At 39.7% G+C, this 23355-nt stretch overlaps 1 protein-coding gene across 1 annotated transcript; it reads left to right on the top strand.

Annotated features, from left to right (window-relative positions):
• The first annotated feature begins 4025 nt into the window (after positions 1-4025).
• On the top strand, positions 4026-22972 carry frmpd2 (FERM and PDZ domain containing 2). The gene is made up of 30 exons (XM_040135803.1): positions 4026-4146; positions 4393-4556; positions 5284-5349; positions 5452-5631; positions 5794-5869; positions 6403-6490; positions 6818-6974; positions 7274-7345; positions 7983-8157; positions 8352-8487; positions 8595-8733; positions 9541-9693; positions 9820-10005; positions 10156-10315; positions 10413-10611; positions 10905-11005; positions 12082-12162; positions 12352-12459; positions 12974-13090; positions 14378-14559; positions 14926-15024; positions 16456-16549; positions 16941-17026; positions 17178-17370; positions 19279-19493; positions 20836-20902; positions 21029-21161; positions 21275-21312; positions 21577-21690; positions 22891-22972. Exons 1-27 carry the CDS (start codon positions 4026-4028, stop codon positions 21064-21066), a joined length of 3453 nt encoding a protein of 1150 aa, XP_039991737.1. The 3' UTR covers positions 21067-21161; positions 21275-21312; positions 21577-21690; positions 22891-22972.
• The last annotated feature ends 383 nt before the right edge of the window (positions 22973-23355 follow it).

Here is a 23355-nt window from a genome sequence, read left to right as displayed (position 1 = left end):
GGTCCCATGCAGGCATCACCTCGAAATGTTCTTGCACAGGTCAGTGGGATAGTTGTTCCTTGGGCTGTACAGGACAGGTGTGTAAATCCGGACTAAGTTACAGGGGCCTCTCTTGATGTTGTTGCTGAGGGTGGGGTGGGGGGTAAGTATGTCTTGCAGGGTGAGAATGTGGAGGGAAAAAATTTAATTTCAAATAATTGGCACATACTTTGCACACAAAACAGCAAAAAAAAAAAAAAAAAGTAGTAGGAACAACAGCCCTGGATACTGTAACTTTTGAGAATGTCCATTTGCAAGAGGCTTACTCTATACTCAGTAGACTATTCCATGACATTCATGACGTCAAATTACACTCTTTACTCCACTTCATGTATCTAACATCTTTACTTGTTACTTTCCATGTTTTTAAATTTAGGATATACACTAAGCAAGCACATAAAAGATGATGTAATGCTAGTTTATTTTACACAACAGACTACAGGGCCTAGGATCATACCCGCCGGTATGATCTGAAACATACTACTTGACTACTATGTTAACACATCGGTGTAACCTCACATCAAGATCCATTTTTCAAAATAGTACTTTACTACTGGGATTATTTTATCTGACATTTGAGATTACTTTTACGTCCATCAGTTTTTTAAATGCAACGGCATTATGGATAGTGTTACTTTAATTAAGTAAGTTTTCGCATTCCTTTCCAATCACTGAAGCCGGCAGAAAGCCATATACAGTATGTAGCATGTTCATCGAAATCTAGTTATTTAGAAAGCCTTATATATTAGCCTGTCATCTGTGTGTTAATCTATGTAAGGCACTAACAGGAAGTGGCACAATTAATGTCAGTTGTGGTTGAAACATCAGATTAACACAGTGCCGCCTACAATGGATTGGTCCTTTGCTGCCCCATCTGCCGTTAGCTTGCCCTGCAAATCCAATTATGTTCTTATGTTCCCCAGTCTAAAAATAGTTGAAAATGACGGAAAACACAGAAACAACGGTTAGTAGTTGGTAGCACAGAGGAATTTATGTTATGGAGCTGATATATCCTTTCCTTGGAGACGATTGATCTGTCATGTGTGACAAGATGCCATGACAGACAGAAGCACTCAGACCAGGGAGAGGAGGGTGGAATGGCAGCGGGGGAAGCATAACACGAAGGATTAGAGTCTGAAGGAATTTAAGGAGAATCTCTTCAGATACCGGATGCAATAAGGTAGGCCACCTAATGTGTCAAAACCAAGTTATAATCTTTCTAGTCTGAACATTACTCATCAAGCCACCTGTAGGCCTAGAAATGTGTGTTTACAGACTCAGTGCTGACTGCAGTGATTACAACCAATACATATTACCTATGCTATTCTCTATTATTTATGTAAACTGCTGTAACAACTCAATTCCCGTCTGGAATCAACACTTTAGCTGTTAGTTTGCAGGACAGGGTGACAGTAAGCAAAGCTTTAAACTCATGCAGAATGAGTGAGAAGCAGGATGTTGGTGAAAAAGAGCCTGTGTGCTCAGCCAGATTTCCCTGGATAAATGAAAGAATTTTACCGAGCCAACCTTCAGTTTTGCTTTTTTTCTCTACAACTCAGTCAACATGTGTTTCACAACTAAAATCATTGTCAGATGCTCTGTGAGAAGGGGATGGCAGTGGAATTTGCCGTTCTGATACAAACACTTCTGCCTAGGCAGTAATAACACTAAAAGGGCTAATATTGTTGGGATACAACTTAACACAGTTCTTTTGTAATTTGGCATGTTAAAGGTGGTTTAACTAGCATTTTTCATTTTTTTTTCATTTTACATCATTAATGCCAAATCAACTGTTATACTTAGGTATAACCACTTTTATTTCCATGCCCACTCATGATTACATGGGATCATAAAGGCAGTAAAATAATACTGATTATCGTAGCCACCATGTAAACACCTCATCCGAGGTTATCTTGGTTGAATTAAATCAGAGTACACATAACCTGATTAAGAGAGCTGGGTTATTTGGCAGTCTATCAAATTACCGTGGCAAGTCTGGTTTCTATCAGTGATGTGACTGTGCTCATGTGCCAGAATGAATGCAAAGCAGTGTCTCTGTACAGTGTCTAAGCAACAGAAATACCAGCAGCAGTAGTTAAACTAGTACATTCAGTTAAAATAAAATAGATTAAAGTAAGTTAAAGAAGTAAAATTATCCGGTTGGAAAACAATAAACATCAACAACATTCTTCCATTTTCCTCCTCTTATCCTCTAGTAATCCATGGACCACTAAATAATTAAAAACTTCCTAGAAGGATTTGCCCAGCTGGTTATTTCCATTACTACACAATTTCTTATTTCAAAGGTAGGTGATATATAGACCATCACGGAAAAAAAAAAAGAAAGAAAAAAAAAGCTGGTAATGGAAAGAATTCTGTGACCAAGCCTAAACATTTCCATTTTCTAAACATTTCCTGCCAATAGCTACTTTCAAGTTGAATATGCTATAACATTAATAGGACCCTCAGTCCTGAAAGTTTGGTTATGTCAAAAGAGAAAATATGTAATATTTATATTTGATGAACCTTAAGCTCCTTTGTCTATTTCATATATAAATTCTAAATTTTCTATTTTCCCTCAGGAGCTTTTGACTGTATCCGTGCTGCTTGCATTATGAACTGGGCCACCATTTTTGGGACAGAGCCTCCTGGGGAGTGATACAAAACCACATTTTGTTCTACAAGTGAGTCCTATTTAGCATCAAAAAATTTCTCAGCTGCGAGTAAAAAAGAGCCGTGAAAGAGACTTATCGCAGTTAAGTTATATCAAACGCTGCTAATATCAGTATGACACTTTCTACATATTACTACATACGTTTAAAACTTTACTGTCAACATTGACCAGGCTGGGCAGTATTACATTTTAATGATGGCTTTTTGCCTCTCGAAGGCCATTGGTAGTGACCCACCCTCCAGTGCTTCCCTGTAGACCTCTACATGAATTGGTTTACAATAAGAATATCATTGTATTCTCGTTTTTTCATGCCAACCAGAAGCTCAAAAATGAGAAAATCCAAATAAGATTTGAAGTGACATCTATAAATGTTTATTTGCAAAACCAAAAAAAATGACTGGGAAAAAAATAAAATTGAAAAAACAAAAAACTTGCAGCCCTGTATGGAATTAATGCACTTGATTGATAAAAACTAATCACGAAATGCGCATGAATTACACTGCTTAGTGTCACCTGAACTAATGATGTTTTGTTGTCAGTGCACTGGATATTTTCAATTACCGAGATCTTCTCAAGGTAATTTGTCATGTCAGAGGTCCTTCAACATGAACACATGAGTGCGTTAAAACTGCTCAACACCAGGCTCAACTGAACAGACTCTGAGCTGGTGCAAGTTGATACAGTATGTATCGCAAAAACAAAAGAATACAATTTAACAAATAAAAAGACAAATAATGTACAAATGTGTTGTATTTGTTTGATATGGCTTCTCCATTCTGTATGTTTTTATGTCAAACTAGCTGTTGACATCCCTTTTGTTTTGATAGGTAAAGTATAAAAGCAGTTGGCAGGAGTGTCAGATTTGTTTCCAATTAGATTTAATTCCACTAAACCCTAAGCTTGTCTGTCTGAAACACTGACCTCTGACCTCTAAAGGTTCACTGTGTCTGAGGCACATCTCAATGGGATTCTACTCCATTGTTGCTATCAACTCTCTCAATTCAATAAACATACAGTATAGTAATATGTATATAAATTTAGTTATTCCCTTAGAGTAAATCGGCTTGTTCTAAAGATAAACTCAGTTCTGTCAGGTGCATGAAGATTTGGTGTCACGTATAAATCAAAGATCAAGGACATTTTTCAAGAGACTTTTGATACCACAAAAAAAGGAGTACCCAGTCTTTTTCTAATGCATAATAGGGTAGTACAGTCTATTGATCTGCAGCTCTCAGTAAATGTCTATGTTGTGTGTGTGTGTGTGTGTGTGTGTGTGTGTGTGTGTGTGTGTGTGTGTGTGTGTCCTGGTAGGATGGGTACGTTTGTGACCCTGGCAGAGGTATTGGAGGCCCGGGGTTTACCCTTGGATGAGGATGAGGTCTGGTGTCTGCTGCTCGCCACCACTGAGGCCCTACTGGACATCTACAAAAAACGTAATCAAAACCCCTCACCAAGTTGTACTTGCTCCCAGATCCACGTGTTACATGGCTACAGGGCTTGGTTAAAAGGCAGCCTTCAAGAGCATCCAAACAGAATGAGTTTAAAATGTATCGCTTACCATGGACCTTTGTACTCACAAAGGTTTTTACAAAGTGTGAAACCCTATATAGCACAAGTGAAACTTATCAAATCCCTTGAGTAGGTAAATGTCACCAGTTTCTGTTCTGCTCTCTGTTCAGGTTCAGGCAACATGTGCAGTGTGCTAAGCCCAGGCTCGGTGCTACTTTCAGCCAATGGGAGTCTGGCCTTCAAGAGCTGTGTGCGATATGAAGACATCGCCTCGTTCATGGCTCCTGAGGTCCAGCAGGCTCACGCTGCCTCCACAAGGACTCCAGCTGAAAAGGTCAGAAAACTCTGACTTGTGTAGTTGTTTTGGGGACATTTAATACAAAATATTTGGAGACCCATCTGGGAATTATCATGGTGTAGACAAGTGGTTCTAAACCTGGGGGTCAGGACTACCCAAAAAGGCTTGCCAGATAAATCTAAGGGTTCATGAGATGATTTATAGGATAGAAAGAATCAAAAACATAAAATCATATTTACTTTTCATCTTTTCTACATGTATCATTGCTATTTTGTTGTGAAATACTGGGTGTTCTTTTCCCTTTAGGCTTCTAAAAATTATTAGAAATTTGAAATTAAACAATCTGATGGGGAAAAACCCTCATAGGGTGATGCAAAATGTATTAAACCTATAACGGGGTCAAAATATAAAGGTTTACAAGGGGAAATTAGTTTGTTGTAAAAGGACAACATTAAAAAAAGTTGAGAACCACTGATGTACACCATCAACAAATAAGAAGAAATAAGGTCCATAAAACTTGTTATTTTGAAATAATCATTTTATAAGCTATTTTACATAGCCTATGTGCTCTGATAATTCCAAAGATTGTGTGTGACCTAGACCCTTTAATCCCAAAATGCAGAAGTTGTTCAGAATCAGTTAATAGCATGAGTTCCACACGTACAATATCACTGTAGTCCCCCAAAAAAGAGCTTCAGACGAAGGGTTTTTAAATGAGCAGGAATAAATGTCTGAATCATTTCCTTGTTCTGCTTTCCATCAGATGGTTGTGTACTCCCTAGGGATGACTCTTTACTGGTGCATTGATTATCATCTACCTCAAAATCAGGTACTTTCCTCCCTCTTATCTTCTATCTCTTGCTCAAACTTATTCTTGCATATTCTTAGTACTTGCACATCATCTGTTTTCCTGTCACCTGTGTTCTTGCAGCCAGTCCAGCTGAGTGCAGAGCTGGAGGGTTTGCTGCTTAGTATGTGTGAGGACATGGTGGTGAGAAGGACCGACCTCCTGACGGTGCTGGAGACCTGTGAGCTTCACCACAAGGCCGCGATGCTGCCTCCTACTGAACGCCTCGTAAGACAGCTGGTTGAAGATGTCTACAGAAACTCAGTAAGTGTGTAGGGGTGGTTGTTTGGTGTGGTTTGATTTAAGCTGGTTAGGTGAAGTCGTGTTTGGTTTTGACTGGTTTTAATTTACTTTAGTTCATTTTTTCTTTTGAGTTTACCGATAGCACCCACTCTCTGCTTGAGCTGGACAATGATATCTTTGCAGGTTGATCATGTGTCCATGGCTGAAAATGGATCCCAGCTAACAGACCGCAGTCAAATGGTCAGGGACAGATTACACAGTAAGAAACTGATCTTTTTTGTCAGATTTGAGGCAATGGTTTCACATTTTAGAAAATGCGCTTTCTTGCTGAGAGTTAGATGAGGGGACAAAAAGAGCTGCAAAAACTACACTGCTCCCGACCAAGAAATAGTCCGGCACTAATCTCCCATTAACGTGTCAATATTACACTTTGTTTTCTGTATACGAATTTTAAAAAATGAGACCATAAGTAACAAAATTTACCTAACGGCACCTTTAAAGCTCATTAATTTACACATTTAGATTTTTTTTTAGGAATTTTAAAAATTAGATAAAGTTTATTAGTGAGCCATGTTCATTTCTTTTTTTTTTTCCATTTTGGATAGAGCCAGACTAACTGTTCACTCATGCTTTTTTGCTAAGCTAACCTAACCAACTGCTGGCAGTAGTTTCATGTTTATCATACAGACGCAAGAAGGGTAGCAATCTTCTCATCTAACTGTCAGCAAGAAAGAGAGTAAGTGTAATACTAGCATGTGGACAAAAGTATTACGTACCAATTTGTTTTTCCAGGGGGCTCTTTTAGTAACTCAACATGGGCTCTGAAGAAGAAGATTTCTAGAACATTCTCAGGAGCATCTTATCCATCAGAGCACACAGGGTATGAAGACTGTGTCCAAACATATTTTACACACATCATAACAGACATTTGCATCAAAGTAGAAATAAAATACTGTAAAATCATATGTTGTTTATTTAACACTAAAACCAAATTCAAGTTAAATTTGAATAGTTGTTTAAATGATAAAAACAGTGAGGAATAAGAGACAGATACTGTGTAGGGAAGACAAACCCCACCAAGGAACTCTAGCTAATGCGACAAAGCTAATGCGAATAAAATATATATTGCCTGGTTGCAAGCCATCATTTCATGAGTGACAGAACTTGACTCCCATTAGACTGAGAATGGAAAACTAATTTTTCCCAGGACTCCCTCGGGTGGTCGACACAGAGAGAGTTATGGCAGCTGGCAGCAACTGACCCGCAGCCCCTGTAGTCCGTACATGGAAGGTAATCGACACGCCAACTTGAGATCCCTCACGCAGTTTGAGTCCACAATGAGTCTCAATGACAAGAAAGTCAAGGTGAGCCAAATTATTATACTATGTAATCAAATTTAATATGCTACATCTGTAGGTTCACACTACATACTGCTGACATTGACAGTTACATGAAATTAGATTCTTGTTTTCAACTGTCCGCAATTCTTCTGGCAAATTCATCTTTGGCTTACTGCACTCTGAAAAATAATTCATCTCATTACATTGCAGCATTAAAACAAAACAGACACACCAAAGTGCCATCTAAGCTACTGACTGGTTATGTTCCCAACATTGGTTGACATATATTTACCTTTCTCTTTCCCTTTTCTTTTCTGTTACAGGACATGGGCCCTGAGTTTTTTCGAACGTTAGATGAGCCACTGGTTGTCTTGGAGCTGCCTGGATCTATTGTGGTGAGTTTTTAAAACAAAAAAAAAAACCTAAATTCTGTCATTGTGAATTTTTGAAGACGTTTACAGCAATTTAAAGTCTCACAGATAGTCAAAATGTGTGTGGAAGACATCCACTGAAACTGTTCTCTCTCAGACCATCAGCTAGAAGTTGGGCTGATCACGGAAATATGAGGAGTGGATTACATAATGTGTCTCACTTCTTGAATCTCCCGTTCCTTGTGAACCACCATTTCAAGTCTTTGTAAATATAGAATACAGCATGATTCATCAGCCGCATGTCATGTCTCTTGCCTCAGATTTATATAGAAACAAATTTCCTTCAATAATTAAGGAACAAGTTTTTCCCATTACACAACAGCTAAGCAAATGGTGTGTTCATCCATTCAAATATGGGAAGGGTTCACCCTGGTGTTTCAGTTGAGGACAGTATTTGTGATTCATTTGTTGTACAACCTACTTGAAATGATGCCTGTCCTAAATGACTAGAATACAAAACTGCACTGAATAAAATTGAAAATTGCAAGAGTTCCATATGTGGTACCTTACCATGCGTATTAACATTTTTTTTAAAAAGTAGTTTTTACAAAAATGATGTTCCAGAAATTCTTTCTTCGAATGTGTATTCTCTTTTTGGCAGTCAAAGAAAGGGAAATCTCTAACCACCCAGAGAGAGCTGAGTGTGGTGATGCCAAACGGTCAGAGCATCCTGGTCAAATGCGAGGTGAAATCCCGAGGAGGAGACGTCTTTGACATGATTGTGGCTCACTCCAACCTGATGGAACATTTCTACTTTGGCCTTGCTTACACTTATGGTAAAGAAACAGACACATTTAAGAATGTTGAGTCAGTTAGTGACTCATTCACTGACACCCCTAGTGAATGACTGACTGCATACTGCATCTGACTGTTCTCTAGAGTGATAAACTCCAACCCTTACTAGTCTAAGAAGTCATACATTATTATTCCACGTGATGTATCCACTCAGATGTTTCTCTTCTCTGGTCAGATAATGAGTTTTTCTTTGTGGACAACGACACCAAGATTTCCAAAGTTGCTCCAGATAGCTGGAAGAAAGTGCCTACAGCCACCTTTGTTCTTTTCTTCAGGGTCAAATTCTTTGTCAGTGACATTTCTCTTCTTTTGTAAGTATCATTCTTTCTTTCGTTATCGTGTTAACACCAAGTTGTTGCAAAATGTGTCTCGTAAAGTCGTCTAGAATCATTCAAATGTGTGTGGTTTTCTCCGTCAGGCACAAACAGACCCGCCACCAGTTTTACCTCCAGCTCAGGAGAGACCTTTTGGAGGACAGGCTGTCCTGCCATGAGGAGACTGCTTTGTACCTGGGAGCTCTGGCCTTGCAGGCGGAGTATGGAGACTGCATGCCTGAGGTTGTGGACCTAAAGCTATTTTAGCAAAACCTGTGGTTTCAAAGGAATAGTCTCCTCATGAACTGTTAAAGGAACCCTCCAGAAATGTAGTTTTGCACTTCCATTAAGTTAGGTGATTCACAATACGGATGATCAAGCAACAGAGGCTGAGAAATCTTGACATTTAGTCCCTAGTATGAGTCCAGGTCCAGAAACGCTGAATCCCATAGTTCCCATAAATAGCATCTTCCCTCTATGCCATATGAATGTCAATATCTTTCAGTCCATACCCTTCATTTGTAGTTAAGTCTAAGCCCATGCTGAGATAACCCTACTGACATAAGTATGACATCATCTGGGGTAATTTTCTTAGCTCCTGTAGAGCCACAGAAGACATTATACGACCATTTTCACAGACTGAGTGATACTCCTAATGACTAGTAAACTGATTTTCATGTGTAAATTTGGTGTATTGCAGCTTTAAAGGCAACACCAATATAAAGGTTGATGGATAATAAATGTTAATTCAGTTGTCGTAGTATGGAATAATTACTGGAAACAAAGGAGACCATGGTGGAGACAAGTGGTAACCTCTTTAACGCCACTGGTTCTTTAAGAACACATTTTTGATAAGCCCACCGCTGCTTTCTTAGGGAAAAACAGGTGATAACGCTTCCATCGCCCTCCTTATGAGCATTTGCTTTCTTTCCTAAGACTGTATCATGATTTTCCAATATAATGTTACAATTTCAAATTCATAAAATGGCATTCCATATGAATGTTTTTATTGGATTCTATAAACACAAACCTATGATCTTTTGTGTTTAGGTGTACGGTAGGAACTACTACCGCCCTGACCAGTATGTCTCCAAGAGTGTGATGGAGAAACGTGCCTTGCCTTACATTCAAGAAGAGCTGCTACGACTTCACACCAACAACGCTCAGATGCTCACTGACGAATCAGAGCTCGAGTTCCTCAAGGTAGCATAGTGGTCAAATTTCAAATTAAAAATCAATATTTAATGATGATGAACATGCTGCACCTATGCTACTATTACCATTGGTATCATATGAAGTACAGTTGCCACTTTCTGTTTCTCCATTCAGGTGTGTCAGCAGTTGCCCGAATATGGTGTGTTGTTCCACCGTGTTATGCGTGAGAGAAAGCCTTTAGAGGGAGAGATTATCCTCGGGATTTGTGCCAAAGGAATCACTATCTATGAGGTTAAAGACAGCTGCAGATCCACCAGTCAGCATTTCAACTGGAGGGAGACTGCAATCATCTCCTCTAATGTGAGTGATGATGTTGTCATTTCATTCCTTTTTATTTATGAAATTCAAATCAGTTTGGTTCCAAAATAAAAATGTAGAACTATTGGTTTGTACTGACATTTTTGTTTTACCTTTTATTTTCTAAAAAACATTTCCTTCCTGTTACCGCAGAGGCGTAAATTTGTAGTAGAGAGCCGTGGCAGCAAGAAGAAGTACACCTTCATCACAGATAGATCGAAGATAGCCGAATACCTGTGTAACCTATGTTCAGCCCAGCACAAGTTCAACAATGAGATGAACTCTCGCCAGCTCAGCCACAGCCTGGTCTCAGGTCAGTTACTCAACTCAGCAAGCATAGCACATTCATGAAAACACAAAACTGGCTACCACTCACTGAAAACTCCATATTTCTCTGCTTTTGCCTCCAGAGTCAAACATTGTGCAGTATGCAGCAGTGTGTCGTGCCCGAAGCAGCCGGCTCAAGTCCTTCTCATGTTCGGAGACACCACAGGACGAAAGTGGTCTTACCACGCCTCAGGATGAGTCCCTGACCAAGCTGTGTGACGACGTCGCAGCCAGGATCGAGGCTCGCATTAAACAGCAGCGCCAGAGCCTCAATGAGCAGAGGTACAAAGTCATCTGGCATTTTTTTCTCCCAAATTAAAACTTCAGCGTCAAATAGATATTTTTCCACAGATTCCAACTACAGCAAAAATGAAAGAGTATCTAGCATTTGAAAAAAATTGTTGAACTTTCTTGGTGTTGTGAACATGAACAGCTTTTATTTATTTATTCACTTATTATTTATGAAGAAAAAATTTGCTCTAGACTTTCTCACTTTCTGAAAAAGTCCGAAAGCTATCACGAAGTAACTGAAGATAGTTTTTTTCAGTTTTCCCCTTTCTGTGTTTGTTCTGCAGTACCTGCTCCAGCAGTCAGCGCAGCAGCACTGGTATGCGTTCCCCAGCATTCTCTCAGAGGAGTGGATCTGAAGCCCCATCCAGTTCTCCAACAGTCAGAGGTCCAGTATAACCAAGCATACTGCTCTCCTTTCTTAACTAATAACCTATACGTCAGTGAGTTTAACAAAAGTACTCTAGCCAGCAAGCATTACATTACATTACATTTACTCATTTGGCAGTTGCTTTTATCCTTGGACAACATTCAAGCTACAGTAGAAAACCTTGGAGCAGGCATTCAGTACTAAGTACGTTGAATAAGACAAAATGCAAGGAGATCAGGTAAAGAAGTGTTTTGTAATTGCACTGTAAGTGTGAGTTAGGGTGTTAGGATGTTAGAGGTGTTAGGAGAGGAGGTGCTCTAAGATGAGATGAGTCTTCAAGAGATTTCTGAAGATAGAGAGGGGCACCCCTGCTCTGATAGCATTTGGTAGCTTGTTCCACCATCGGGGAACCACAGTTGGGGATAATCAGACCCAAGGAGGTGGTGTATATTTGCAAAGAGAATGGGCCCTACCACTCAGCCTTGGGGCACCGCTGTGGGGAGGTGATGGGAAATAGACGCAAGTCCTTGCCTCAACACATAGAAAGAACGCTCAATTAGGCAGGATTCCCACCAAGAAAGCGTGTTGCTGGAGATCATCATCAGAGAGTACAGATAGCGGGATGCGGTGGTTCCCCAGGTCAAAGGCTGCTGATGGATCCAGCAAGATGAGAACTGTGGACTGAGCTGCAGCTTTAGCTTCCCTTAGGGCTTCAGTCACAGACAACAGAGCCATTGTCAGTGGCCTAGCACATGTAGTCTCGCTGGTCACCTTTAACAGGTCTTGCCACGAGGAGGGGCTACACACGAGGGCTGATGATTATGCTGATGCTTCAGAGACAGTCTCTATTGATATTTTGGTCAGTGCACAGTGCAGTATCAAGCAGAGTGATGCCGAGGTTGTGAGTTTGATCCTCACCTGGAGATACCGCCCAAATGATTTTAATTTGAGAAGGTTGCCTATCATGCTTTGCTTGATCATAAAGTCATTCCAATAAGCCTGTTTATAAGCGCTTAATGCTTTTGGGGATTGCCAAGAGTTAACTGTAACGTATAGATTAACGTTTATGTGTTCTTCCACTGTATGTCTCACAGAAACCCAAACTAAACTGGGGTCATCATCAGAGAGAGAAGTCATATGTGTTTCCTTAAAGAAAGACCCAAAGCTTGGCCTCGGTAAGCTGATCACACCCATCATACACCATCAGCAAAAAGTAGTTTATCCAGGCTTCTCACAATAGTTGTGTCTAGTTCTCAATAAATCATAATTTTACAGAAAAGTTCCATAATAGTGACCAAAGAAAGGCTCTCTCTTTTCTTTTAAAAAAGTGTACTTTTGACACACCTGTGTTTGTGCCCATCAAGGTATAGTGATAGTGGGAGAGGACACTGTGGGGCATTATGACTTGGGCATCTTTGTTACCTCCATTGTGCCTGGTGGACCAGCTGATAAGGATGGACGTATCAGACCAGGTAGGGAATCATGTGGATCATTTTTGCTTTCACTGTAGCAACACTGTATACAATGTGTTGCTGAAGTTTTCTTTTGAATGTCTGTAGAACTTTGCTTTCCCATAGAAAAATCAAGCTTTGCCCTCATCAGCCATTAATCTAATAGATATAGCAGTTAGTTTTGGAGTGTTTTAGTTCAATTTTATGTATTCTTTTTTTAAAAAACAACCCTAATTTGTTCTACTTAAGTGCTTGATACCTCATTTTGGAGCAAACTCCTCATATTTGGTGAGTTATCTGGCAGTAAGTGTTCTTCTTTTGAATTCATCCAGCATCTCCTTGCATTTTAAGAAAATGGATGCAGAGAATGTGAAGCAGGAAAGTGCAAATGAGGACAGAGAGCGTATGGGAGGTGTCTGTGGGACTCAATCACGGGCTTCTGGGTCACACATGGGTTCAGAAATGGAGGTGGGGGTCTTCACTTCTCCGCTGTTACTGGACACCAGCAACATTTCACTATGACCTTTGCCCTCAGGTGGTCGTCTGATCTCTCTGAACCACATCAGCCTGGAGGGCGTCACCTTCAGCGATGCAGCAGAGGTCATGCAGAGCAGCCCTGAGGAGGTGCAGCTCATTGTCTCACAGCCAAAAGGTGCTCTGTGTGTCTGTGTACATGTGGTTCCTGTATATGTGTAATAATAGTGTGGCTGTGACTTTTGCCCCTCTTTGTTAGCATGTATAATATGGGTGATTGAGTGATTAACCTATTCTACCAGTGCACCTTCTCTGAATTAATAAAATGTAAATATTAGATTAGAGTTTTTTTTTTTCATAGTGGTGAACAGTTCACAGTTTAGCATGCGTCCCTGGGTATATTTTTTTCGCTCTCCACTATGATATGCAATACCGTGTCAAAAATGTATTTTATTGTATTTTTATATAATCTTTCCACCTTTTTGTCTTCCTGCAAAATGTCACTTTTTGTTGATTCAGATTCCATTTTTGTAATTTTAAACCACAAACTGGGTCCATTTTGATGATAAATATACTCTGCTTAGACTGAGAAAAACTTCCACTGTTAACATAGTGTTCTCTCCACCTTTATATTTTAAGTGCTAAAACAGCAGATTTTTTTTTTGTTTCACATCTTGGTAAACGAGCATACTGGTTTTCTTGCTGAGAATTAAATAAGAAGATTGATACCACTGTCATGTATATACAGTAAATATGAGGCTACAGCCAGTAGCCAGGAAGCTTAGCTTACCTTATCATTAAGACTGGAAACAGGGAAGGAAAGCTGATTTGACTCCGTTGTAGCTTAACCTCCGTGGTAACAAAATGCAAAATCTCGTTGGACTGCTATGACCTGCAAGGCTTGGGTCACATGACTGATGGAGACAACCAAAGGTGTCATTAGGCTAGTTTTTGGTAGCTTTTCCAGCTTCTCTGCCTGTACCATAGAATCTAATTCTTTCTTGCAAAGAGTTAGATGAGAAGATCAGTACCATTCTCTCATATCTATACGCTAAATATGAAGCCACAACAGCCTTAGCTTATCTTAGCACAATGAGTGAAAACAGGGGGAAACAGCTAGCCCGGCTATGTCCAAAGAAAACTAAATACACATACCAGAACCTCAAAATTTCACTAATTTACATGTTGTAGCTCTTTTTTGTAGCTTGCACAAAAGCTTATGTGGAACAACTATCTGTTTCCCCCAGTTTTCAGTCTTTGTGCTAAGCTAAGCTAACTGGCTACTGACAGTAGTATCAATGTTTTAATCTAAATCTCGGCAAGAAAGTGAATTAGCAGATTTCCACCCTCAGAGAGCAAAACAGGAAGTATAATTGGTTACTCTTACAGTCAATGAACAATTTCAAAATTTTCTACTTCAGTATTATGAGGTATAATAGTAAGCATCTGTTATTTTTGTCTCCAGTCCCCCTCAGTCCCAACAGCGTGCGCTCTCCTCTGTTGAGGAATTACGAATCCCAGACCACACTGATGGCAGACGGCCGATCGGGAGACGACAGCCTGGATGACATCGTTTCGGTCATGATGACGCCGAAGACTGGCAACAGGCTGCACGTCCCCTGTGAAGTACGAGCCCTTGGTGCACAGGTAGAATCACGGTGATGGTTCAAGTGTTTTTATGGAACTATCTTTATGTAGATTTATTTTAAATACAATTTGAAATCAATAACCTTTAAGACCCCATACAGGAGGTCAGAATTACTATTAACAATAAAAACAACTTATTGTACCTCCAATAAGTCCTATTCTTTATTCAATGATAGTGGCCTAAGTTGGAAAATTGATTTATTTAATTAATTATTTGTTTATTTATATATTTATTGAGTTTGGAAAACCAGCAATAAAACAAACAACCCGTACAAATATATTGTATTGTGGTAATCTTGTAGTACAGGGCAGTACATATCTGACTGGGGCTGAACTCACTGTTGTTTCTGTCTGTGTTCATTTCAGGACAGCTGCTCTCTGTCTTCCTCTCTAAACTGTGTGAGGCCTGAGGAGATCACTGTGGAGCTCAGGAAGATAGCGGGAAGCCTGGGCATTAGCATCTCTGTGAGTTTATGAAATATTTGTAACTGCAGTGACACTGTGTTAGCTGACAGTCCGAGAGTTGTGTTAGTTGTGAATAGGTGATCTTACTCCTGGCTTGGTGTTTGATTACTGATGTTGACAACATGTGAAACGGTGTCATAAAGAAGGCTGAAACGTCTAACATAAATTCATTATTGTTAATGTTGCCAGGGGTAGAGTGCTATATTGCTCAGGTTAGGTCTAAGATTAGAGTTTTAATCACAATCTGCCATTGTGCCATTATCACCCCCCCCACTGATATCAAATGAAATTCTGCAATGAAACTTGGCTCTTTATGTTTTATGAAACTGATAACCTACCCAAATCAAATTTATATTGTAAGCTTAACTGTATGGTGATAGCCTTGTAGGTTGAATTGAAATTTAGTGTCTCATGATCCTCTAAATGCTTTTACAGATGATTTTTCATCATCACAATAATAAAACGCTGGGGGAAAGGGAAAACTTTCTGTTTTCTGTTCTTAAAATACTGTGTGTGCATCCAAAAATAATGGTTTGAGTGTCAGCCTGCAAAATCCTGTAGCCATCTAATTAATGTGTTTACAATGTAAGAATTTAATTAAAAACATTGGGAATGAACAGTCAAGGAGGACAATTAGTACGACAACTCATCTTCAGCAGTGGGATACAAAGTCTGCTCCTCTCAATCTGATTAACATCTGCAGTCTGACACGATTAGAGAGAGGGAGAGAGAGAGCGGTTGATCCATATCACTTCACTCACACTGATCACAACTACACTATGAGCTGCGAAATTCACAAAACCACAGTGTAAAAATACTCCACAAGTGAAAGTATTCAAATTTTTCTCTAGTAAAAGTATTTCAAAAAGGAGGAAACACCAGTCAAATGTGTTTTTACAACCCGGAAACCCAAAGGTCTACCTATATATGGCCTATGATTATTTTGTGAAGCCTTACTAATTGATTTAATATTAATAAAGCCCTTAGTTACAACACTTTATGAAGTATGCGTTATTCGAAAATGGCACCAAATATTTTAATAAGGTAGCTGCTTGAGGTGGTGCTAATTTTAACAACTTTATATATCTTTAGGTAGTTTAATCTATAACAGCGCATTAGATTTTGTGTGTAAAATCTTATTTAATCTGCAGAATAACCAGTAATTTTTTATATCAGATAGATACAACGGAGTAGAAGGATCATGTAGCAGGAACTTTATTTTACTCAAGTAAAGTACGTCAAAAAAGTACTTAGGTAAATGTACTTTCCACTCCTGAATGCAACAAACACTGCATTAAACATGACCGCCCCAAGTTATATTTATTACAGCTCTGTTTTTCCTCCTTACCATCAGTATATCACTGACGGTATCACTATATGTTGTGTTATGAATGAAAGCTGAACCAAAAGCATCTGTCATTGATTGTTCAGGGTGGTGTCAACACTAACCTTCGTAATGGAGGAATCTACATCAAGAGCCTGGTTCCAGGAGGGGCTGCTGAGAGAGACGGACGGGTACATACAGGTATTACCGCTCAATATCAAATCCAACATTCCTAAGTCCTAGATGTGTCCTTGTGGTGAAAAATCTGGTATTCTAATGGTTTGTTTGATGTGTATCCAGCCTTTCGATGCAGCTCCAGGAGTGGACAAGCAACATCCTGTTTAACACTGTGACACTGAAATTCAACACCTATTGATACTGGAAAATTTGATGTGCACATTTTGGCATCTACCTGATGCTTTCAAACCAAATTGAATAATATTACAAGCCAGAATTGGAAAGCAACACAAGGATCTAAGCTGAGACACACTCAGTAAAGAACTAAAACAAGTACAGGAAAATAAACAAAAAATAGTTAAATAGCAATTAATCTTTTTGTCTGTCTATTTGCCCCCACCGTTTTCTGTTACAGGTGACAGACTGTTGGAGGTGGATGGGGTTAGCTTCCAGGGCTTCACCTATCAGCAGGCTGTGGAGTGTCTGAGTAAAACTGGAGAGGTAACGTGAGAAGACTATTAGAGACCCATGATTACCTATTTTAGGTGATGATAATCTTGTTGTTGCTGATGATAAACAGATTATTTCCTAATTTACTGCTCAAACCGTTTGTATTCCTCCCAGTCACATCCTTGTCTCTCCTCTCCTCTAGGTGGTGACCTTGGTCGTGGAGAGGGAGCTGATGAACCTGCCCAGGGTTTCTCTCAGTGCAGACACCAGCAGTGTGTCCAATCAGAGCCTCAGTCCAGCTACCAGCCAGCTGAGACTTAACAGCTGCTCGCCTGTCAGCACCCCTCCGAACACGATCAGGGACCGGCCAAGGGACTACAGCTTTGTCACTGATGGTAGGACACCTCAGCTAGACCAAAGGAATTTTAACATAAGTGCACAGAATACATATAGCTGCCTCTACTTACAAAGAAGGCCCAAGATCTCTTTCTGGGAACTGCTTGGAAATATTCGCAGAACATTCATGCAACTATTTCGATCTGCAGTTCTCCCAGAGAGACAGAAGGTAAAGTCACAAGACCTTACGATACTGAGAAAGAACGTTCGTGAGAGAACCCGTCAACTCTAAGCTGTTTTGTGCTTTAATAGCTGGCCAGGTGGCCAGGTTAGACTGACTGCTTCAAGGTGAACTTTCACACACTTCCTCTTCCTCATCCTGATCTTCCTTACTGACCCTGACCTTCCACTTCTTATCCCCCTGGCTTCCCTTATCCTTCAGCCTGTCCTACTATATCTGTCATTCCACCTCTCTCCTCTGTCCTCTCCGCTGAAAATAACACAGTGGATCACGTGTTTCAATGTAATACAGAGTCAATTTCATCCTGTTTAGCGGTTATCTTGACAACCATAAACACATTACATGTGAGGCAAAAACAGCCAAGGACTAATTGTCCTCCTTGACATCCAAACCTTCAAAATGTCCCTCCTACCCATTTCTGTACAGACCTGTATTGTCGCTTAAGTTTATGCACCGTTATGTACTGTATGTCTTTTTTATTGTATAGTATAACTGGATAGAATTTTATTTGAATGGGGTTTCATTAAGTTTATTTATCAAAATGGTGTTAAAATGATTTTACTGTTCCTTTGCACCACATCCACAGAAGATGAAGAGGACATGCAAGTGATGACTTCTTTATTTCAACAATGAAATAATATTTTTTTTTAATATTTGTCTCATGACAAAATTGTTATTATGTGGGAAAAAAAGAACATGTTGTAATTAAAAAAAACAAACCTCTGAACTTGTTAAAATTGTCCCTTTTGGGGTAGGCATCAATGACTTTAGTCTGATCAAAAACCTCTAAAATGAGGCCAGCTGTCATGTCACCAGGATTGGGGAGTGATGACAATAACTTCCCACCCTAGAACCTCAACTCATGGCTGGATGCTAGGGCGGAGGGGGTTCACGAAATGCAATATATACGACAGTACAGCAACAGGCACGACAAAGCTAAAGAGTGAGCAGAGCACTGACGGCTTGGGCTGCATTCGGATGGACTTTAGTCCTGCATGAAAAAACACAGCCCCTACATTCATTCGGATGAGGCCTATCCAATGTGGGGACATCCGAAAGGAAGGCTGAACCTGGCTAGTCTTTTGCCGCAATGCATTATCTACCTAACAGCACCTTTAATTCTCACTAATTAACATGTTCTATCGCTTTGTTTAGTCCGTGCACAAAATAACATGTTGCGGTTTTATTGGTTTTACTGGTAGGCGTTGCACCTTTAGACTGAGCCAGGCTAGCTGTTGCCCATTGTTTCCCGCCTTTATGCTCAGCTAAGCTAAATGACTCCCTCAATGTAGCTATATATTTACCAGACAGGCAAGAGTCTCACTATCGTCACTCCCCAATCCCGGTTGTGTTGACCTGGTTACATCCAAGTGGGAAGTGTCGACGTCCAAGAATATACACCCATCATCAGTTCTGCATTAATTTAATAGTATATTTCACACGTTGGATGACGGCGCTGTAAATGTTCTGTTTTTGCTTTAATTTTTGCATTTTATTCATTTTTATTTTTAAATTTAAAGCTCAACAAGAAGAAACGAGATTAAAATAAACTTAGTCAAATTAATTTTCTAAAAACAAGATAATCAGCTTTATCTTTTCTATTCTCTTCCTTCCACTTCATCCATCCACCTCCTCTTTCCGATGTCCTTTATCTCCTTACATCCCTACATCTACACCTCATCATTATCCCATTACTGCCTCCGTCCTCCCACCTCCAAACCTTCAGACAACACGCAGGAAGTGACCCTGACCAAGAGTGCCAACGGCCTGGGCTTCAGCTTCCTAATGTGCGAGCTGGATCCACCCACGCGGGACTTTGGCAGCCTTGTCCGAATAAAGCAGCTTTTCCCCGGCCAGCCGGCTCAGCAGAGCGGCAGGATCCAGGAGGGAGATGTCTTGTTGGCCATCAACGGCCAGTCACTCAAGGAGCTGTCGTATCCAGTATGTGCAGATTTCAAACTGAGATCCTTTCAATCTTTATTCATTCATGTTTACTCAATTGGTAATCTTTGTTTTTTTCGACAATTAAACTTACTTTTCTTTAATTTATCGTGTACTTAAATGTACTATGAAACATTACATATTTTAATCAAAATGTATTTTAATTAAAATATCGGTCTCTCCAATATGACAGGGGTCTGCGGACTGTTCTAAATAAGGTTAAGCTTCGTCTTGGTTAAAATACATACGTGCAATTGTGTTTAAATTCTGTGTCTGTCCAATTTTGAATGAAACCGCAGGGATCTGGGGTTGTCGCAGGCAAAAAAAAAGTGATAGGATGTGGTGATATGGCATGGGAACCATGTGAAGATAGGCAAAAGGGTGGCATGCTGCAATTGTGGAACAGGGTAATTAACATGCCTAACAATAGACTTACTAAACAACTCTTTTATTGGGATTGCTTAAATAATTATCCATGGCCAAGGGGACTTGCAGAGTTATTCTCTAAATTTGATTTACAGTATATATTTAGAAGTAAGTTGCCTTTTAGTATTAATTTACTATTTTAGTAAAATAGTCAGAAGAAATATTAAGCAAACCAAAACTGAGAACATATTGTGTTATTAAGCAGATTAACCACCTTGAGCAATATGTCTCCCCTCACATGAGCAGTGCTCCGTCAGGATCTGGCAGAAAGTGTCACCTGTGTGATTTGGATAACGTTCATACATTTTACATTTTAGTGTCCTTTTTATCACGATCCACCAGTTATATTTTCCTGGAAATGTCTGCTGGTCTTCCCAGTCTGCTTGATACGACAGATGAATATAGATCACAGTACGTTTTACATATAAGACATTTGAAATAGCTCAGTGTTTGTTAAATGCCTGTCATCAACGTAGCGCTGCATGTTTCATTTTTTCAGTTTATTTCTGACATCATGTGTTTGATGCATGTATCAGTACCATGTATTGGCTCGCTTGCTATTTTTGTTTTCTCTGGCCTCTGAAGGTAACATGAGTAGTGGTTTGTAAGCTCATTGAGGGCTGGGCACCTTGAGGTGTATGACACTTGAATAAAAATATTCATTCATTTCTTCATTCATTCCTATAGTAGGAATGAATGCACTGTTTCAATATGCATGGAATATATACAACTACTCTGATTTTAACTAATACCGTATGAGTTGTTTTTTTCTCATGTGATTCTCTAAATAATTGTAATTTTCTCAGTGTGAAAATTATGCATTTTGAAGATGTTAAATACCTGCTACAAAACATCAACTCTCTGAGGCTTCATTGTCATCTGAAATCCTGGTAACAGGTATTTGCTCTCTCTATAGAAGGTGCTAAGGCTGTTCAAGACTTCCCCACCTGAAGTTCGACTGACTCTTTATCGCCCTGCTCCCGGTACACACACACACACACACACACACACACACACACACACACACACACACACACACACATTCTGACAAACACATTCTTGCGCCGCCCCTACAGTACTTAACTCGCATGTTTATCCGTTTTCTGTAGGGATCCTTCCTTCCATCAATCAGTTCACTGGCACGTGAGCGATGCTACAGTGGAACATGGCTGATAAGGTCCCCTGGTCAGTGGAGCGGAGCATCGAGCTGATCTTATCAATCGACACCAAAACTGCAGAAGGGTCAGTGATGTTCCACGATGTGACACGATGTGATTTCCCAGGACATGTTGTGACAGGTCTATTTAGTTTTGTCATATCTGATCGTATTTTCACCTTCTGTCATTGTCGCAAAGACACTAGGAGGTCTGTTGGTGTTCAGTATACCAGAGAGGTAAGCTGATCTTTTCAATCCACTCAAACACTACTGCCAGGCACCAATATTAAATCAAGAAGTCGTGACACAACGTAGCATCATTTGACACAATGTAACACTCTGTAATATCTTACACAACATTAATATTAATTATTATTAAGAAGATTAGGAGAGAATACATAGCATTTTCAGAAACATAATCCTCGGTGGAAATCTGATTCTGTCCCGTGTCTGTGCTTCGGTCTACAGTAGTAGTGAAGTTTTTGTCTTGTTTGTGTCCAGGCATACTGAAGAAACCAGCACGGGTCAGGAAAGCACAGAGGTTGGAGGCCGAGCGAGGGCTACGGTAGTTTGTGAAACCCCGTGGATTTGTGAGGAGGATAACTGGATAAACAGGTGAGTGACTAGATCACAAGAGAATATAATGAAACTGTTTTGTCTCTGTTCTGGATATGAGGTGTCTTTTATTTATTTCTTTGATTTGCACGTTAATTTCATATAGAGACTAGTATTTGGGATTCCTGCGGAAAACAAACTTCTGATTTGATTTGAATTCACTTGACAGATTCCTCTGAAATTTGTCTTGAATCACACGATGTACAGAGTCTCACAATCATAACAAAGCACAACATTTAGTCAGACACTACAAAAATATATAATATAGCAGACATTTCAGATAAGCAGCAGCAGTGCAGTTTTATCACTTGCCTTCATATTCAGAGCTTACTGCTTAGCTTACACAGGTACACACCTCTCCGAAGAAAAAAGCAGTGTAACATGACTCCTGGCCTACCAACACCCCACACTCTGGTTTAACAGTTTGACAGACTGAGGAACAAAAGAGTTCTGTAATCTGTTCAGTGTAGCCTGTGGGGCTTTCTTCTTCTGTTCGATGGCAAAAGCTGATATTTTCAAAATAAAACATGGGAGGGGTCCGATGTGATGGGATTACTAGCCAGGACCTAATATTTGCAGTTTGAAAAATTTTGCAGTTCTGTCACCTGCAGAAAGATTTTACGACATTTCATTTCAAAATATTTACTGTGTGGATGGAAACTAATGTCAGGAAGACATTTGCAGCTATAATCAGACCAAATCTTCTTAGGCTTTCATAAAGACAAAACAGCACAGCACCTCATTTACTGATAAGTACTGTCTTTTGGTGATGAAAATATTAAAATCTGTGAAACTGTCGCTTGGTGTGTTCGGTTAGATTTTAAAAAAAAAAACTAAAATAACCCTCATTCCTCTGTCGGTTCATGGTAATGAATCGCAAGATATCTCCACATTTATGAGCAGAGACAGAAATCCAATCCACACTCTTACCCTAACCTTAACCACACCAGTTTACCTGACCCCGGCCCAGACTCATCTGAACCTAAACCTAACCATTTTCTACATTAAATTAAACCATCTCAAAACATTAACAACCCTCAACCACTTCTATTAACTGTTCATATCTTAACCACAAGGTGGAAGCATAGAGCTACAAATAACAAGACAAGTAACAACACTTGTCCTCTGTTTTGTACTCAGTAATCATCAGTGTTGGTCTCATTTTCTCAGATAACAACATTTCTTTTTTTTCTTCCGCAGCAAAGGAAAAAAAGACATTCAGATGACAGCAAAGGAAGAAGAACATAGTAACGAATTGTAAAAGAATCATTCTTGAAAGGACACAAACACACTGCAGATATGCAGGGTGCAGTCATGAATGCACTTGAGTTTACCACATAAGCCTTTCAGGTGGATGCAGAAACGACATAACATAAACTGTGCGATATGCCATTTCTATATCATTAAAGGAATTTTAACTCAAATTAAACTTTTCTGTGTGGTAACTTCTTTTTCCCTAATTTTCTCACAAAAACAAAAGCCATTAAACCGAGTCTGACCTGAATATGGATGATCCACACATCCAGACACTCATTTAATATCTGGACAAACCAAGAGGTGAATACACACACATTTGCGCACACACACACACACACACACACACACACACACACACACACACACACACACACACACACACACACACACACACACACACACACACAC

Source organism: Xiphias gladius, chromosome 9 (assembly GCF_016859285.1).
Source record: "Xiphias gladius isolate SHS-SW01 ecotype Sanya breed wild chromosome 9, ASM1685928v1, whole genome shotgun sequence".
In the NCBI taxonomy this organism is placed as follows: domain Eukaryota; kingdom Metazoa; phylum Chordata; class Actinopteri; order Istiophoriformes; family Xiphiidae; genus Xiphias; species Xiphias gladius.
The sequence above is the reverse complement of the archived record's forward strand: the minus strand, read 5'-3'. Positions and strand labels throughout refer to the sequence as shown.

Bases quoted from the DNA above. Each gene is read 5' to 3' on its own strand.
- frmpd2 (XM_040135803.1), top strand. From the start codon at position 4,026: ATGGGTACGTTTGTGACCCTGGCAGAGGTATTGGAGGCCCGGGGTTTA. The intron at 4,557-5,283 runs GTCAGAAAACTC...GCTTTCCATCAG, and splicing joins CAAGGACTCCAGCTGAAAAG to ATGGTTGTGTACTCCCTAGG. The intron at 17,027-17,177 runs GTAACGTGAGAA...CCTCTCCTCTAG, and splicing joins GTCTGAGTAAAACTGGAGAG to GTGGTGACCTTGGTCGTGGA.